This window comes from Polypterus senegalus, chromosome 3 (genome assembly GCF_016835505.1).
Source record: "Polypterus senegalus isolate Bchr_013 chromosome 3, ASM1683550v1, whole genome shotgun sequence".
NCBI lineage: Eukaryota > Metazoa > Chordata > Cladistia > Polypteriformes > Polypteridae > Polypterus > Polypterus senegalus.
Window position 1 is genome coordinate 67,976,112 of NC_053156.1, and position 20,384 is coordinate 67,996,495.

Here is a 20,384-nt window from a genome sequence, read left to right on the forward strand (position 1 = left end):
TAAATACCAGTAATTCCACTAGAGATTCATTGAGATAAAAGAATTCACCACAAGTTACTAATAGCTGTGTGTTGTTTACCTTGTCATTATTCATTTTATTTAAAAAATAATTTTTAATTAGCAGAAAAAATATTTGTTACTGATTTCCAGGTCTTATATGACTCTAAAGCATAATGACACAACTCAGACATGACTGTGCAGGAAGTAGAGGTTTTACTGTTAAACATAACAGTGCATTTTAGAACATTTTGTTTGCTAAATTCACCATTACTTTGAAAATTTTGTCAAGGTGATGGACAGAAACGGCATTGTTTTTTCAGCATTTAAGAAATAAGTTTGGTCTTGAGAAAAGTGAAGCCAAAATTAAGGAAGATGTTTTTGTTGTTCCTGAAATCCGTGAACTGATGCCTGCTGAGGAGTTCAAAAGGAAACTGAAGCCCACTGAATTAGCAGCATGGGAAGCATTTGTGCGGGTTGTCCAGAATTTTCTTGGCAGTCACAAAGCAGAGAATAATGCTGAGCTTGTGGAGAACCTGCTGAAAGCGTACTGTATCAGCTTATGGGAGCCAGAATGTCACTGATGATGCATTTTTTACATTCTCATCTTGACTTTTTTCCACCAAATCTGGGCAATGTCAGCAATGAGTATAGGGAAAGATTTCATCAAGATATAAAGGTGATAAAAAACTAGTATTGGGGAAAATTCACTCCGAACATGACGGGTGACTACTTTTGGCTCTTGCAAAGAGAGATGGATGTGCAGTACAAGCGCAAAAGCGAGTGCCTCCAACATTTTTGGGCACGCTGACCTCACTTTTATGTTGAGGTAAATTGACATAAATATGCTTTAATGTGTCTCTCTGGTATCGTCTTCTGGTTTGTTTTCAGAATAATTTTGGTGGGATACAGTCCAAACTCCAGATATTGTGTTGATATATTATATTGATATTCAAAAGTGTCAAAACGTCAATGATGTGTATTTCAAAAACCCGACGTGCTAGCTTAATTCTGATTTCATACATTGATACCAATATATATATACATGTGCCATACTATATAATGTCAGTAATATTACTTGGTCATGCCCACACTCTCTCACTCAGGACAAATTTAGAGTTGGCAATAAGCCTAACCCTCTCAGAGGAGTGAAAGTTTTGCTTTTTATTCTAAATATACTTGCTCTCTCTCTCTATCTATATCTATATATATTTACTTACTTACTTACTGTTTAGTGAAATAATGTGCCATCACAGAGGAGAAACTCATTTTGATACTTCTACAGTAAATTTTGTTATGATGAGTTTGAATATTCATTCCTTTTCTGTTGTTTATTTGGCTATGTGATGTTAATAGTGTTTTTTCTTTTTCTCTAAACTGTTTTGTAATCATAGATTCACTTGAAGAATTGTAAAAAAGTTGCATTGTAGAAATGTAATTAGCACATTATTTTTAGAAAGTTTTTATCATTTGGGTCATTTTAAATTACTTTAAAAATGTAACTATTTCTATAAAGTACACTTTTATATAATCCTTATTACTGATTTAGTAACGAAATATCTTATATTTAGGAATCCCACGACCAGTGTGTCCAGTGGATTGTAAGATTCATTCATAGCCAGCACAGTCCAAAACGTATATCATTTCTCTATGACTGCCTGGCAATGGCTGTGGAGAAAAACCTTTTGCCTCCAAGGTAATCCTGCAACTTAATATATTTTCTAATGCTTTCTACTTAAAATAGGTATTTCCCACATTATTTTCTAGCAAGTCAGTGAACTTAGCTACACATGTTTGGAAGAAAAGAATCAAATGTAGTTATATGTTATAGTTGGTAAAGTTCTTTGGTGATGGTAGTATAAAGCTAGAGGTAAAATGCAAATTTAGTATTAAAAAGGACCTCAGACAGGATGTGAACCGTGGTTTGGGTGTTTGCATGGTAACAACTATCCGAGGTGCCTCAGTTCCATTCTGGTGCATAACTCTAAACATAAATATCTAAGAGTTATTTATAAAGAAATTATTTCAACCTGGTTTTCAATTAAAGCTATTTCATTTTACTTTCACTTAATGTTTTTTAATTTAGCAAAACACATTTTTTTTTCTGTAGAGTACAAGATTTTCACAGTGTTTAATATTTCTGTTCTTTTTAGGATGGTCTGTGAGGCTTTGATCAACTCTGACAGTCTAGAGTGGGAAAGAACACAGCTGTGGGCTTTGACATTTAAATTAATTAGAAAAATCATTGGTGGGGTTGATTACAAGGTAATTCTGGATTAGCATTCTTAATGCATTTCATGATGTGATTACTGTTCTGTATTACAAGAAAGCCAATTATGCAGCAGAGGAATGAAACACAGTTTACACTTTGAATAGTGTTACTGATAGTTTCCAAGTCATTTCAATGTACAAGAATCAGAAAAGAGTTGCTTAATAGTACAAATATGCCTTTAGGTACATAACTAATCATAACAACAACAACATTTATTTATATAGCACATTTTCATACACACAGTAGCTCAAAGTGCTTTACATAATAAAGAATAGAAAAATAAAAGACACAATAAGAAAACAAAATAAGTCAACATTAATTAACATAGAATAAGTAAGGTCCAATGGCCAGGGGGGACAGAAAAAACAAAAAAAAACTCCAGACGGCTGGAGAAAAAAATAAAATCTGTAGGGATTCCAGACCATGAGACCGCCCAGTCCCCTCATAGTGGATACATATGATGTTTATACTTAATTACTGTTGCATTCAAGAAAAATTTATACCACTTTAGTTTCTGGAAAAAGAATATTCTTGATTTTAAATATCTTTTGGGATAAGTTTTTTCTAATCCTAATTTAAAATTATGATGAAATCTACCAAGTTTGTGTCCAGATATGCATCATTTACATTTTTTGGTAAAACATTATACTGATGCAAAGTAGTAGCAGCTTCTTTTATTTGTGCTTGTAACCTTTTTTCTGCAGTAAGATAGTGAGGTGTTAAGTTAGTAATCAGCACTTTTTGATTTTGATATCTCACTCCACGCATCCATAAATTGGAAGTAGATACGAGGCAGTAAATGTGCTTTGTAAACCGTGGCACTGTTTTTCCCAGTAAAAAGTGAGACCACCTATATGACACCACTGTACCTACAACAAAGTTCATTGAGCATTTTATATACAGTCTTTGAAAAAATTTGTGAACCCCTCTCAGCCTGCATAATAATTTACTCTACTTTCAACAAAAAAGGATAATAGTGATATGTCTTTCATTTCCTAGGAACATCTGAGTACTGGGGTGTTTTCCGAACAAAGATTTTTAGTGAAGCAATATTTAGTTGTACGAAATTAAATCAAATGTGAAAAACTGGCTGTGCAAGAATTTGGGTCTCCTCGTAATTTTGCTGATTTGAATGCATGTAACTGCTCAATACTGATTACTTGCAACACCAGATTGGCTGGATAAGCTCGTTAAGCCTTGACCTTCATAGACAGGTGTGTCCAATCATGAGAAAAGGTATTTAAGGTGGTCAATTGCAATTTGTGCTTCCCTTTGACTCTCCTCTGAAGAGTAAGAGCATGGGATCCTCAAAGCAACTCTCAAAAGATCTGAAAACAAATATTGTTCAGTATCATGGTTTAGGGGAAGGCTACAAAAAGCTATCTCAGAGGTTTAAACTGTCAGTTTCAACTGTAAGGAATGTAATCAGGAAATTGAAGGCCACAGGCACAGTTGCTGTTAAACCAACCCAGCAGGTCTGGCAGGCCAAGAAAAATACAGGAGTGGCATATGCACAGCATTGTAAGAATAGTTACAGACAACCCACAGATCACCTCCACAGACCTGCAAGAACATCTTGCTGCAGATGGTGTATCTGTACATCATTCTGCACTTAAGCGCAATTTGCACAAAGAACATCTGTATGGCAGGGTGATGAGAAAGAAGCCCTTTCTGCACTCATGCCACAAACAGTCACTTGTTGTATGCAAATGCTCATTTAGACAAGCTAGATTATTTCTGGAGCAAAGTGCTTTGGACTGATGAGACAAAAATTTTGTTATTTGGTCATAACAAAAAGCTCTTTACATGACGGAAGAAGAACACTGCATTCCAAGAAAAATACCTGCTACCTACTGTCAAATTTGGTGGAGGGTCCATCATGCTGTGTGGCTAGCTCAGGGACTGGGGCCCTTGTTAAAGTCGAGGGTCGGATGAATTCCGCCCAATATCAACAAATTCTTCAGGATAACGTTCACGCATCAGTCACAAAGTTGAAGTTACGCAGTTACGTAAGGGTTGGATATTCCAACAAGACAATGACCCAAAACACAGTTCGAAATCTACAAAGACATTCAAGCAGAGGGAGAAGTACAATGTTCTGGAATTGCCGTCACAGTCCCCTGACTTGAATATCCTCGAAAATCTATGGGATGATTTGAAGAAGGCTGCCCATGCTCGGCAGCTATCAAATTTAACTGAACTGGAGAGATTTTGTATGGAAGAATGGTAAAAAATACCTCCATCCAGAATTCAGACACTCATCAAAGGCTATAGGAGGCTTCTAGTAGCTATTATACTGTATTTGCAAAAGGAGGCTGAACTAAGTATTGTTGGGGTGCCCAAATTTATGCACCGGTCTAATTTTGTTATAATGCATATTGCATATTTTCTGTTAATCCAATAAATTTAATGTCACTGCTGAAATACTACTGTTTCCATAAGGCATGTTATATTTTAAAGGAAATTGCTACTTTGAAAGCTCTGCCAATGATAAACAAAAATCCAAAGAATTAAGAGCGGTTTCCAAACTTTTTCATATGACTGTATACGTATTCATCTTCTAAACAAGTTGAATGTATAGTTAGTATTTCAGATTATTTAGTACTTCAGATTGAGTGACTATGCAGTTATCCAGGTTAATGGAGACAAATTCTATAAAAACTAAACTTTAAGTACAGTCCAAGGTTTGCATGTCATCAAAGCTGGTCCACAGAAGCATACCACCCGGACAATAAAGACTGAAGTTCCAAAATACCCTAACATTTACTACTGCTGTACCATTTATAATTACTATTAATACTATTATTAGGTCCTAGACTTGGGACCAAGTACCACCCTCTGTGACTACACTTTAGACTTCAAAATCCCAGCATGTACTGATTGGCTGTATGTTTTTTTCCATAATAATCCTCCGCATAGACACCTAGTAACCTTAAACTGGCTATTTGTGAATGTGTAGATTTGCACATTGTTTAAAGGCATATATGTATGTGTTTTTATGGATGTGTATGTAGAAAAGGGTTTCCTTTAATATATAATGTTATATTCTTTGTGTATTCTTCTGTTTGTCCATTGCTGGCTATACTGTTGTCACTGATCTATGGAGACTGCAAGTAATTTCATTGTACTTCACACCGAAAACAGTAAATGTTGGAAGAAACTAATAATGCCTGCTTTACTTTTGTAAATTTCTTTCACAGAATACAGTCAACAGTTTTTATACATTAGCAAAGCCTATAAGTACATTTGAAGGCCTGATTAAATGTGTTTTGTGTGCAGGGTGTGCGTGATCTATTAAAAGCATTGCTGGAGAAGATACAGTCTATTCCAAACACTGTGAGTTCTGCTGTGGTACAACAGCTTTTAGCAGTTCGTGAGGTAAATTTTGATTTTGCTTATTTTTAATAATATATTTTCCTTTCGTACTTTTAATGTAAAATAATTTTGTGTCCTCATCTGTATTTAATTCTGCAGTATAGTACAGTGACTAATGTGGTTGTATGTAAATCATATGACTGCAAGTTCAGTTTTTTCTTGCTACAATTCTTTTTTGAAGAACTATTAACCTGGCTGGATCAAGTTACAGAAATATCTAATTAACTGTTTTATCTATGTCAATAGCTTTAGCATTATCTTCTTTTTTAAAGTTGTGTACAATGTAACACTTGGAAGCATAGTCCTTCAAAAAACAGGAAATCTCTGTGAACACAATGTGTCTTAATTAAACAGATAGTATTGTAACATTTTATCCTACAAGCAGCAGCTGTTAGATTTACCCTGATAAATTTTTTTTTTCATTGTGCAGAAATAATTATGCATACATAGGTAGAGCTGTACATCCACTGACACTGAGAGCAGATTACATCACAGTATATGAATTGATACACCCAGAGTCTTTACTTGTTTTATATATGAAATAACTTTAGTACATTAAAGGTTGCACTATGGTGATCTTTAAGTATTTTCTCAACATTATTTGTTACTAATGCCAATACAAGTTATCATTTCAAAGATACAAATAGAATTAATGTAGAAGTGATAAGTTTTCTGATTTTTTTAAATGCTAGTGTAAACATTTATAGAACTGGCTCCTCCCCTTGACATTTCTTTAACACACAAACTGCGATGTTAATTCTGTTGTTTTTATATGACAAAATTAAATCACTTACTTGCTCTTCAACAAAAACACTATTTCCCATGTAGTTAAAAAGCTGAAATTTGGCAGGACGGTACATGTAAGTTAGTAGGAATCTGCTAAGAAAGGATTTTATCAATATTTAGGATCCCCAATGGATTTTATTGAAATTTGATAATGTTATAGAAAAAAGAAAGTTAGCCAACACTCTCTTTTTGGCTTCACGATAACATTTTTTAGTTGTTGATATTAATTAATAATTATACTCTGTGCTATATTAAGAACATGCTTTGTACGAATTATGCAAATGTTAAACACAGCAGACGTGATTGACAGGCCACGTGAATAGCACCAGTAACCAATAAGTTGGACAAATGATTGATGATAGGGCAGAATCCTGGTCAGGGCAAATGAGACATGATCACTAACCGAATGGAAAAAGAAAGCTTGGCAAAGCTTAAGGAAGATGCAAGGCTCAGTGGTTAACAAACTCTGTTGCTTGCTGATGGCACTTGTTTATCTGTTCCACTCTGTCAGCCTCTAGCTCCCAGTTGAAAACCGATATTCCACCCACCCTGAGTCTTCTGTCGTTGTGCTTAAAGCATTAAGTTAGATTTATATAATTGTTAATTTATTTACAGCTAAAGGAATCACCATTTTAGTTTCTGGAAAATCTATGAACTGTGTTTGCCTTTTACACAGAGAAGACAAGTTAAGTAGGTGAAGAGAATGCCAGCTGAGCAGGGAGATCTATGTAGTGGAGTGGATAAAAGAAAGCATATAGTGTTTCAGTAGTGTCCCCACTTGTTAGAATAAACAACCTGGCAGCTCTGAATAGTACAGTAAATGTGGTGTCTTTCCTTATTTTGCAGGTAAATGTATTCCTCTTTGTTACACACTGTAAAAGTGCTGACAGAAAATGCTAGTAGAACGTAAAGTAGGAAAAGCAGTAGAGGAAGAATGGTGCACTGATTTTGGAGAAATATAAATGGGAAAAGCGACAGTGTATACAGTAAAGTTTAATTCATGAAACATGTAATAGTGAAGGTTTATTTTATTTAAAATCATAAGTTGCAGCAGTTTGTGATGTTGGTGTTTATCAAAAGAATGGAAAGATACTGGCACACTTGCCTTCATTGATGAATAAACTGCTGATAGCAGTTGCACATTGAATTCTGTGGCATATAGAAACATCTTTGGACAGTGCTTCATCATACAACAAGATAATCCCAAACATATTTCTGATGTGACACAGGAGGTTTTCAAAGTTTAAAAAATGGAAAATTCTTAAATGGCCAAGCCAACCTCCTGAATTAAATCTAAGCCTAGTGCTGAGCGGTATGACCAAAATTCTATATCATGGTATTTTTCAAAATTATACCAGTTTCACGGTATTGGACAGTATTTTCCCCATGCATGAGTGGATGTTAACCACATTTCCACTGCAATTACTGGCTAAGAATAACCTATTCCACAGTCATGAGAATTGTACATTGTACAAAAAAGATTTGAATGTACACACAAGTATTAATACAGGTTTGCTTGGCCCCATGAAGTGATAGTTTTCAAGGGGGTAGCACTAATGAAGAGAAGGAATCACATTGCGTGATAGTTGCAGTCAAAATATAGAGCCTTTTTATTGAACAATATTTGCAAACAACTTAAACATATTTTCAAACATCCAAAGAGGCATTTAGACTTAGTAAAATATCCAGAGGTGTTTTTCAAAAGTTGTATTGCACTGAAAAATGTCTTTTAAAAGGAATAAATAGTAAATATTTTTTGTAAACCAACTACACTTTGTTAATGTTAGCATCTCTGTCCACTGACATGTTAAAGTGACATTTTAAACAACTTTATCATCATTAAACTGCATAATATTTAAACTAATAAATAATAGTGCAACTTCCAGTAATAATACTATTACTTCCAAGAGTTCAAGCCCAGGCACATTACACAGTATTCACCAAATAAAAATAAAATAAAATAAAACAAGTGCAACTTGATGATGACGACATCTTTACCAACTGAACCATCATTAAGGCAAACTGCATTAATATAGACCTTGCTTCAAGCTAAGCTATATACATAAATAATAAAACTGCAACTTGCATTTATAATGTTATTTGTGGTATAGCCCTACGGAATCGTATTAGGGCCACAGTGAAAAAAAAAAATATGAACATTGAAGAAAAAAAAACTGTCGAGATTAAAGTTGACATTTCCACTTATTCTCTTTATTTTGTCATTAAAGTAGAATCTCGTAAACTAAACTTCATCCTAAAATCAATGTTTAATTCACTAGATTTTCTCAAACCCCGTTATAAGTTATGTAGCACATTAAATGCTTTGTTAAGTGTTCCCCGACCCAGTTGTTAATCGCTATGCTCTTCTTAAACTGACTTCCTCTTGCACTAAGAGGCAGCGATCACCTCACAGAATACATTCACTTCATGATATTCCTGCTCTATGAAAATGTAGAATGTCAAGATAATTTTTCATGATGAAATGCATTAAAACAGGTATTAAACATGCATGGTAGTGTGGCGGTAGTGCTGCTCCCTCGGAGTAAGGGGTCCCCAGGTGTACATTCAGTTTAGAGAACTTTATGGCAGATGTGACGAGGCTCCAAAAAACTGGATGTATGAATGCACAGGTTTAACTTAAATATTGTGTAAATTTTGGGTTCGTGAACTGGTGGTCGAAAACATGAACACAGAATTCAATGGATGTTCTTCTGAGCGGGCTTTCCTTATTGCATGCATGCTGTCTCTTTCTGACGTATTAAACACCCAGTTCCTATCCTTCCTTTTTCTTTCTCCACATAACCAATCGCCACATGATAAGCATCCTTGTGAAATTAAAACGTTATAAACTTAGACCACGGAGTGTTCAGAACTTTAAAAAAAAATCTTTGTTATACATGTTTAATTTTGCCGTCCATTCAGGGTTGCTCCCATCCCAGTAAGCATTGTGTGCAAGGCAGGAAGAAATCCTGAATGTGGTGCCAGCACATCGCAGGGTGAATATGAGCAATACATACACTAGCAGGATTAATATAACATAACAAAACCCGCCATCTTACATGACTGTGAAAGGAAAATGAAGCATGCCGAGTAAACCCACCAGAGAAGCATGCATATTCAAAGCTGGGAACACCCGGGACCCCATTGCTGCGAGGCAGCAGTGCAACCTCCACGCCACCCTGCCCCCAACATGATTAATACATGCTTTAATGCATTTCATCATGAAAATTATATCAAGTATTTATCTTAGCATTCTAAATGTTCATGGAGCAGGAATATCATGAAATTAATGTATTTCGTGTGCTGTCTGTGCCTCCTCTTAGTGCAAGAGAAAGTCAGTTTAAGAAGCACATAGTGATTAACATGGCTCTGGGAATGCAACACAAAGTGTTTAATGTGCTACATAACCTATGACGGGGTTTGAGAAAATCTAGTAAATGAAATATTCATTTTAAGATGAAGTTTAGTTTACGATGTTCTACTTTAATAACAAATTACGAGAATAAAGTCAGCATGTCGACTTTAATCTCAACAAACGGTGAGAATAAAGTAGAAATGTCGCCTTTATTCTCATCATAAACGTCAAGATTAAAGTCAACATGTCGTCACACTCTTACACAGTACCCAGGTACATTACACAGCATTGAAAAAAATACAACTTGGCTTGCAGTATTATCCAGTAGTATAGAAACAGTATTCACACTTTTGAACTTAATGGTCCACATCCGACCTTTTAAATCCAATGTATCTCCAGACAACAGACGTGACTCCTTTTTTCATCAAAAGTTCTTCTGTGTCATCATGTTCAACTTTATCGTCTGCTACAGCTTCAGTTTCGGAATGTTCTCTGTCCATTTTCACCGCGAAATATCTCTACTAACTCATGTACTGTACTCCAATGTATGCTTGTTTAGTGGTGTAGCAAAGAAAAAGAGCCCCTGCGCAACACCTCTGTGGCATGTGTTTAGCGGTGTAGCAGTGAAAAAGGTCTCCCTTAAGCAATTTCCTGCTGCGCCGAGTTCCGAACGGTGTTTAGGCAATTTAAACTGGTGTTGCGATATAAGAAAAATCCATATCATAACAAAAATAAAAAAAAAATAAAAAGTTTTTCGGTATGAACCAGTATACCGCCCAGCACTAGTTAAGCAACCCATCCACCCCCACCCCCAAAACAAGCAGAAGTTGAAAAGATACTTTATATATGGTAATGTCTTTGAATCTCAGATTTCAATCAAACATTGTATGCAAGAAATATACAACAATGTACTAAATGTGACTGCTTAAATACACCTACCGTTGCTATGTCCCAAACATTGTAGTGCTCTGAAATGGGAGCACCATGTAGAAAAGGTGTTGTAATTTTTACATGGTGTGACTGAAAAGTATGCAAATACTCTGATTAAATTATGCAATGCACACATTAATCATGTCTGAATTGTTTGATTTGTAATTTTAAACTGGGAAGTAAATCAAATAAAAGATGTGCCTTTGTCCCGAACATTACGAAGTGCACTATATGTATTTCAACACTGATTTGCATATTCATACACATCTGCAGACTTCAAACTGGAACCACATTCAAATGACAAAAGCACGAAAAGGAATGCTGTACTTGAGTGAACAGTGTAAACAAATGAAAAATTGTAAAAAATTTAATAATGATAGTAATATTTACTCAAATTTCATATTAGTTCTACTGATTATCCATTTCCATTCAAAAGAATACTTTCCAGTAAGATTGTGTATTTCAGTGACCATTAACAAAAGCCAAGTCACAAAGGAAAGGAAAAATTGATCCAGTGCAATAATGTTTTACTTGTATATAGCATGTTCAAGAATAAGCAACTACATAGACCAAATAATATTATTATTACTTATCATTTGCCTAATTCCCTTTTCAGTGTAGCTTACAGTATTTGAGATACAATTGGTTATGTTTCTTTTGTTCAATCTAGTGATCATGATAATAGAATTTTAATTGTTTACTGCATTATTTGTACAAATTTGAAGCATACAGTCGTCTTTGCTTCTGACCCTTTTAGGTTTTAATGATTGGCAGCTCAATTATCAGTAATTTAACTGTTAAATTATTTACATTTTTGGTAAAAGAAATGACTCTATGAAGGTCTTCTACATGACCTGTAAATCCGCCACTGTACTCAAGTATTGTTAAGATTGAATTAGTGTCCAGTTGTCTGAAAGCATAAGCTACAATAATAGGCAGCACCTTTTAAAAAAATATTAAGTGCATAATAAATAAGTGAGGTACACTTATCAAATACTACTTTATTGTCTTAAAAGCACCTTTCTTTAGACACCACACATAATCAGAAGCCAACACACAGCATTGTATTTTTCTAAGCACATAATTCAAGTAATAAGTGACAATATATATAGGACCAGTAGACATGTACTTTAGATTAGAAATAGTCAATGACCCTTTTTGTTAGAGATCTGTTACTGTGAATAGTTAATTGAGCAGAAGATCAACTGATCAACAAAAGGGATAAGTTAAACATGACACATTTTAGCATTGTATGCAAGATTAGTGTATTGTTTTTGTTTTGTACAATTGTATAGTGAAAAAAGGAAAGGAGCACCTTGCAAATGTTTGGGCACCCAGAGATATTTGATGTCTCAGATAACGTTTACATAGGTCTTAGAGCTTAATTAGCTTATCAAGGCTACAGCTTGTTCACAGTCATAGTTCGGAAACCCCCAGGTGATGCAAATTGCAAAGCTGCATAAATTCTGTTACTCCTCAAATATTGTCCCAACAATCAGCAAACATGTGCTCCTCTAAGCAGCTGACTAGGACTCACAAAGCAGAAGAAGGCTACAAGAAGATATTAAAGCATTTTCAGGCAGCGGTTTCCTCAGTTCGTAATATTAAGAAACGGCAGTTAACAGGATCAGTGGAGGTCAAGTTAAAGTTTGGAAGACCAAGAAAACTTTCTGGGAGTACTGAGAAAGGCAAATAAAAACCACTGTTTGACTGCAAAAGACCATCAGGAAGATTTAACAGACTCTGGTGTGGTGGTGCACTGTTGTACTGTGCAACAACACCTGAACAAACATGACCTTCATGGTAGAGGCGGCAGAAGAGAACCTTTCCTGTGTCTTATCCTCGAAACTGAAAGTTTACAAATTAACGTCTAAATAAGCTTGATACATTTTGGATACAAGTCCTGTGGACTGATGAAGACAAAATTGAACTTTTTGGTCACAATTTGCAAAGGTATGTTTGGAGACAAAAGAGTTCTTTCCAACTATTAAGCTTAGGGGTGGTTCAATCAGGCTTTGGGCTTGTGTTGCAACCCATGGCACAGGGAACATGTCATTGGAAGAGGAAAGAATTGATTCAAATAAATACCAGCATATTCTGGAAGCAGACCTTAGACCACCTGTAAAAAAGTCTACAATGGAATCCCTCAAGAGGAGAAAGCTGGCTGTTTTGCTAGGGCTTTCACATCCCCTGACCTAAACATCCTTGAAAAATCTCTGGATATGTAGATTTCAAAAGAACAGTGCATGCAAGATGGCCTAAAAAGCTTTCAGAATTTGAAGCCTTTTACAAGGATGCATGGATGGAAATTTTGAAAGTCTCTTAGCTGGCTACAAAAAGCATTTACAATCTGTCATACTTGGGGTTTGTTACTAAGTACTGACCTTGTTGGGTGCCCAAACTTTTGCTTCAGGCCGTTTTTTATTTTTTTGCTACTTTGTACCTGTGAGTGATGGGAATAAAAATGTAATCTTGCTTAAAATATCTTAAGAAATATGTCATCATTAACTTTAGGCCTTTTGTCGATCTGCTCAATTATTTATTTACAGTAACAGACATTTTAAGCAAGGGTGACCAAACTTTTGCATGCCACTGTATATTTGATTTTCTTTTTCAGTACTTTCATGTTTTTGAGGGAGTGTGTCACAAGTACATTGTGATAAACCCAGGGCATCATTGAGCCCCAAACCCCAACACGATCACAAAAACACAGTCCTTTATCAAAAATAAACAAAGATTTTATTTAAATACCTCCAAAAGTATTACCAATACGCACAAAACACTGGTCTTTTTCTCTCCACAATATGTTCTCTCACCACCGCACTGCCCTCCTCCAGTCAAGTGTTGCCTCTCTACCACCCAGCTCCAACTCGCCTGAATAAGGGAGTGCGGTCCCTTTTATTACAGACCCGGGAGTACTTCCGGTGCCAAGGCGATTGCCCAATGGAAGTACTTTTGGGTCACATGGAAGTCCATTATTTGAGTAGGAAGCTTGTTTCCCTGGAACACCCTCTTGCGGCACCCCATGACTCCAGCAGGGCTGCCCTGCCAGACTACATTTCTCGGCATGCCCTGCTGGCTTCCCACTGGGTGGGGATATCCGGGCCTGCTGCCATCTAGCGTGCTGGGAATAACAGTTCCCTAGTGATCTCTCTGCTTCTACAGCAGCTGTCTGTCCATATCTTCCTTCCGGGTCTGCTTCCTTTCCTGGCCTTGATGTCCATCTAGCCCATCTGTGTGCTTGTGCTCTGTGGAATCAGCTTGCCTAATATCAACATGATTAAAAACCCTTTTGCTGTCCAGATGTACAGTAAATTCCTTTTTAATGTGTTTTGTCTATTACTGCAGTTTTTGTTTACTCCCCCACTGAAGTCTGTGCTGTCTCAGATTATGGTTTGTAATTTACGACTATGGACTGCATTGTTAAATAACTGTATATTAAGTATAATTCTGATTAGTTGCTTACTATACCTTGCCTAGGAATGTACTGTACACAGTATTTGGAGTTTTGAAATGTAATTGCTAGGTATATACACAACATTGTTTCTAGTTGTTTCTGTATGCATTTCATGAATATTGCTGTTAATAAATAAAATCTGTTGTATATTCTGCTGATATTTACCAAAATATACTATATTATGTAGTAAATAACTACATAAACTGTAACATAGATATTTACTAATTTAGGTTCATTTTTTCATAACAAGACTAAGTTGTACTTTTAATTGGGTAACTTTTTTACCCGAGTAGTTTCCATGTAAGTTGCTTTTTCTTACCGTATATACTCGCAGATAAGCTCACCCATGGATAATTTGGAACTTGATTTTACTGTATAATTTCTGGTATTTTATAATGTCGGTCATATATGTCAAATGTGGAAAACTCATGCTATTGGTACAAGGGATTATGATGCGCTAACATCCATCTGAGAGAATAACCACAGAGCACACTGCCTTTTTTTTTCTATGTGGGTGCGGCAATGGACTGTATCATTGCGTGCTCTTAACCTCTTTCTTTCTCTCTCTCTCTCTCTCTATTGCGCCTGAATACCCAAACTATTCCAAAGCAACGTTAGCACTGATTTGTGTTTTTTGTATCTCACACCCTCATACACCTTTATCGTAAGAGCATTCCTTATCTACGATGGAGCGTTCAATCAGAAGAAAATTTGAAGCTAGTTTTAAATTAAATGTCGTTGAAGGAGAGAAAGAAATTGGTAACTGCGCTGCTGCAACAAAATTCGATGTGTCTGAGAAACTGATGCAAGATTAGAGGAGGCAAGAAGATGAAAAAAAAAAAATTTTATGTCGCATTTTTGAACGGGCATATAAGTTGGGGTCTGATTTTATGATAGATTTTTTAGGTTTCAAGACCCGACTTATAAAGTAGCATATATGGTAAGTGCATTTTTGTTGAAGGAACAATACTTTACTTGAGTAGAGTTTTTTTAGTACTCTTTCCACCACTGCTTCTGATGCATCTGATTTAACCGACAGCACTATAGCTGATGCCCATTGTTTTATGAAATTTTCTGGGCAAAGCCAGGAAACCTAACTAGAAGTGCATATATTTATTATTTGCAAAATGAAAGAACTCTCATACATTGAATCAACAATCGTTTCACAATGGGAATTGGCACAGTGGCATTTTGTATTAAGAAAATTGAATGTGTTTATTTTTATATAAAAATTTCTTTCAATTATATTGTTATTCGCATAAGTACATAATGGTTGCTTCTGGATTATTACTGTCTCTGTGTGAAGTCTGGCTGCAGCCCAAACCTGACTACATATCTCGCTGCACAAGTTGGTGTTCCAGCCACAAATTGTCAACTGCAATAACATAAAACAGAGGAGAGAGATTTAAACTTTTAACCTTCTCTCCCAACAACTCTAAAAGTGATGTTCCATCAAACTTACCATATGTCCTTTAAAAAGGAAACTGATTTCATTTGTTTCTTTTAGTTCATCTAAGTACTTTTAACTTTATTTTAGGTCGTGGAATATATTTTGGATAGAAATGCCTGTCTTTTGCCTGCTTATTTTGCCATTACGGAAATCAGAAAACTATATCCCGAAGGAAAACTATCACACTGGGTAAGTTATTTTCATTTGTTCAAGATGTTTTATGTAGATATATAGAACATTAGAACATCTAGACGAGAACAGGCCATTCAGCCCAACAAAGCTCGCTAGTCCTATCCACTTATTTCTTCCAAAAAAAACATTGTCGGGTTTGAAAGTCCCTGACATCTACTGTCTACCACATTACTTGGTAGCTTATTCCAAGTGTCTGTCGTTCTTTGTGTAAAGAAAAACTTCCTAATGTTTGTGCGAAATTTACCTTTAACAAGTTTCCAACTGTGTCCCTGTGTTCTTGATGAACTCATTGAACTCATTTTAAAATAATAGTCTCGATCCACTGTACTAATTCCCTTCATAATTTTAAACACTTCAATCATGTCACCTCTTAATCTTCTTTTGCTTATTAAACTGTATAGGCTCAGCTCTTTTAATTTTTCCTCACAATTCAACCCCCGTAGCCCTGGAATCGGCCTAGTCGCTCTTCTCTGGACCTTTTCTAGCATTCTAGAACCAATAGACTGTTGGTTTATACCAGGGTTCTTCAACTATTTCCTCTGGCAGGCCAGATTACTAAATTTTAAATGTTGGGAGGGCCAAGCATAATTCATGTGAACGAGAAGAACAACATTAAATGTAATGTGTATCACAGAGTATTTATTGACATTAATATTGAATATTTAATTGTTGATATTATTATTAGTTATTTAAATCAATATGAATTAGGGACAAAAAAAAATTCTTACAGGTTTATCTTGGAATGCCATTTAACTGAATAACAATGGTCTGGATAATTAGTCCCTTGACACTGTATTACTTTTTCTTATATTTGTTATAATTACATTTTATACATTTGTTACAATCACTTTTAATTTTAGGAAAACAATACATCCACGGGACCACATGTTAAATTACATGTTCCCAATATCAGTTAACGCTCGTTCTTTTTTCTTTACTTCTCTTTTACGTTTGTTTATATATGGTACACATTTAACAACCAGTACTATATTTGTTTTCTAGTGACTAAAATTGCGCTTACTTGACTTTGCAAGAGCATTAAAGTTAGCTTCATATGAAGTGAGAGCAGTTGATGGATGTGGGTGCTTGTAAGGTGGGAACAAGTGTTTGTTTTTATTGCATTAATATGCAAAAAGCTTGACTCACTTGTATGTCATAGTAAACATTGTTAGAAGAAAAATAGCCAACCTTTTAGCGTTTGGGAACTGGACCTGACTCAGTTCTGTCCAAAATTGTACATATCCCACAGATCAAAACTTCTGTTTTACTTAATATGATTCTTGCAGTTCTGTCAGTTCTAATTGCAAGGTACCTAAATCAAGTGACGCAAGTTTTTGATGCAAACTCTCATCCCACATCAATTGTAAATGGATTCTTCGAAAATTACATCACTGCAGTGGCAATGTCAAAAATGTCAAACCTTGTAGAAATGTTTGCACTTAACTTGTCTTTACTTTAAGTTTGCCTTAACTTGCTGCCCTTAACTTAAAAATTATATATTCTATATATATTAGTTATAGTAATTTCTGCAGTTGCGGAGTTATTTATTAAATCAGGCAGTCTCTGGAAATGAAACATTTCCTCTGCAGTTAAATCATTTGAATATAAGTCAAGTATCTTTTTAAATCTGTTTTTCCACAAAATCACTGTTCTTGCCTTGCAGACCAATATTAAGTCCATTTAAATGTTGGAAGATGTCAGATAAATGTCTTGTCTAGCATTATGGATATAAATTTATCTGCTTTTTTAGGGCAACAGCTGCGGAGAAAAGCAGCGATCTCTTGCAACACAAACGCTAGTGAATCTGCCTTATTGGTATCTCATTGTCACTTGAATTTTTTTTTTATTTAGTTTTATTGAGTGTTCCTGCTCATGTTGAATTAGTATGCACCTTATGGTCCATGATGTCAAAGCTGCACTTGCAAAAAACAGAGGCATAGGTATAGAGAGAGTTGAGAGATATAGCAGAGTTGAACTCGGGTGATGATGAGGGTTCTACATCGGAGAAAGAATGCACGTCACACTTTTGACATACTTTGTATATAAAAGCCAGATCGAATGTTATTTACGTATTTACTCTGATTTATTTACTTCCTACAGCGTAAAATCACAAGTAGACCGAAGTGTCTTCTATGTTTGATCGACACGGGCATGCTCAAAAAATACATGTGTAATGCCACGAAAGTGCATGCTGACACTTCAGTGGCAAGCAATTGTACGAGAATGCATTCAGACTTTTTTTTATGGGCACATACACCATCCAGATCTAAACACTAGCGTGGAGAGTCTCTCGCATACTGAAGAGTCTATAGCTGCTGGTGGAAGCTTCCGTTGCTGTACTTTGTATATAAAAGTCAGATCGAATGTTATTTACCTTGATTTATTTACTTGTTTCCTACAACATAAAGTCACAAGTCGACTGCAGAGCTTGCCGTGTACATATACAAAGTACAGTGATGGCAAAAGTGCGACGTGCATTCTTTCTCTGATGTAGAACCCTCATCATCATCTGAGTTCACCACTGTTATAACGTGTCTTTATGTGAAAACAGCAGTGTCAGATCAGGGGGAGCATGAACATGAATGGGAGAATAAAACTGAATAAAAAAACAAAACAAAGCTAACCTTTACAAGTACCGTAAATTTACACTGGCTGTTACAGACTCAAATCAAATTTATGTTACTATTCTAAAATAGTAAGAATAAGAGCAGCTCACTTCTCAAAACTGAGTCATCCGGAGTCGAACTTGTGACCTTTCGATTACCAGTCAGCAGTTCTTACCGCTGTGCGACCAAAGCGGTCATTTTAAAGCTGTGTCAATGTCGCACCCTATCGCGGGTTCTTTTTCTGCAGTTATATTCTTGAGTAAAAGTGTACTTGTTTTGTTATACTTGTACCTTTTGTGAAAGTGATTGATATTTGGACTTTAGGCTTCACACATTATATGCTTCATGTCTACATTTTGTCAATTATTACTAAAACATGAAAAATGTTTCTGTTTTAACAATGTGTTTACATAGATTGTTATAGACACGGAACACACATGAAATGCATGTGTTCCAAATAACGATATAGTATTTACTCTTTACAACTCTAAGCAACTGGCATGCAGGCAAACAGACTTGAGCTGTGAAAACTGCAGCGGTGGGGGAATGTGATAGCAGGCTGCTTGCTGCTTATCGAGACGTTTACAAGACAAAAGATGCTGATGGAGAGGTGCAAAGGGATTTAAGGTGGGACGGATTTACAAGTTTTTTCGTAGGCTTTGGTAATTCTAGTGTTAAGCCAGGTGGTGTATCAGACCCTGCACCCTTTCTGCCATGGAAGGGGAGCCATCTATTACTAGCAGATTTACTCATTGCAAATCTAGCCTGTTTTCATTAAAAAATAAAGTCAATTTTCTAAAATGTTATTTCCCCTGTTGTGCTTACCTTTAGTGAAATTAGAGTGAGCAAGTCCTCGCGAAAACACTTCTTGTTGAAAACTCTCAATGTACACACATAGTTGTGTGATGTCACCACCATTGGTGGATTCATCAACAGCAAACAACATTGCATCAGCCTTATTCAATCTCTCTAAAAGGGTTTTGAAAACATCACTTCCATTTGAAGAACCCTAGTTTTATACTTTTCTCTTTAACAGAGGATTTTTTCTAATTGTCTACTGTTTAAAAAAACCTTTAATATTTGATTATCAATTTAATACTATACTTTAGTAATAATAAAATTCGAGCCATTCGGCTTTATACATTCAGACTGTTAAATTCTAATTTTCCTTTGTCTCCTACATTTATTAACGTATGGATATGCATGAAGGAGTTCTCTAACATAGTGTTTATTTATTTGTATTAGCCGAAGCCCACCGTAGCATACGGCGGTGTAAGAATAGGAATGGAAAATGGTGAGAAAGGAATTCAGTATAACAAAGGCTTAGGAAACCACCGTCGCAATATAACGAAAATAGCAAGGAGCAAAACCAATGCCAATGGTCGAGAGAGTATCTTCCTGTAGCAGTCTACGGAAAACATAGACATATATAGATAGATGCTGCACTCACTGTGTTGCCCAGTCGACACGATAAGTCAGTGCATCCGCCCTATTGCGAGTGGTAAAAGTGCCATTTAAACTAATACAGGTAGACGTGGAAACCGGGTTTTCTGATGGGAAAAAAAACAATAACGTTTTAAACAGTATCATTTACATACAGCAGATTTTGGCAAATTGTTTACATGCAATTATTTATATCCATTTATACACTAATAATGGTACAGTAATCCCTCGCTATATCGCGCTTCGACTTTCGCGGCTTCACTCTAGCGCGGATTTTATATGTAAGCATAACTAAATATATAATGCGGATTTATCGCTGCTTCGCGGGTTCTGCGGACAATGGGTCTTTTTACTTCCTGTACATGCTTACTTAGTTGGTTTGCCCAGTTGATTTCATACAAGGGACGGTATTGGCGGATGACTGAGAAGCTAACCAATCATAGCACGCAGTTAAGTTCTCCTGACTGTGAAGCTAACCAATCAGAGCACGCAGTTAAGTTCCTGTGTGCTGAATGCAGTGT

General features: G+C 35.8%; 1 protein-coding gene across 2 annotated transcripts in view; it reads left to right on the forward strand.

The window, feature by feature from the left end:
* med23 (mediator complex subunit 23) overlaps positions 1-20,384 on the forward strand; it is a 203,474-nt gene that overhangs the window by 12,430 nt on the left and 170,660 nt on the right. For both annotated transcript variants that reach the window (XM_039747441.1, XM_039747442.1), the window contains exons 4-7: positions 1,569-1,693; positions 2,151-2,262; positions 5,549-5,647; positions 15,710-15,811. In XM_039747441.1, coding sequence (XP_039603375.1) covers positions 1,569-1,693; positions 2,151-2,262; positions 5,549-5,647; positions 15,710-15,811 — 438 coding nt within the window. The remainder of the gene's footprint in view (positions 1-1,568; positions 1,694-2,150; positions 2,263-5,548; positions 5,648-15,709; positions 15,812-20,384) is intronic.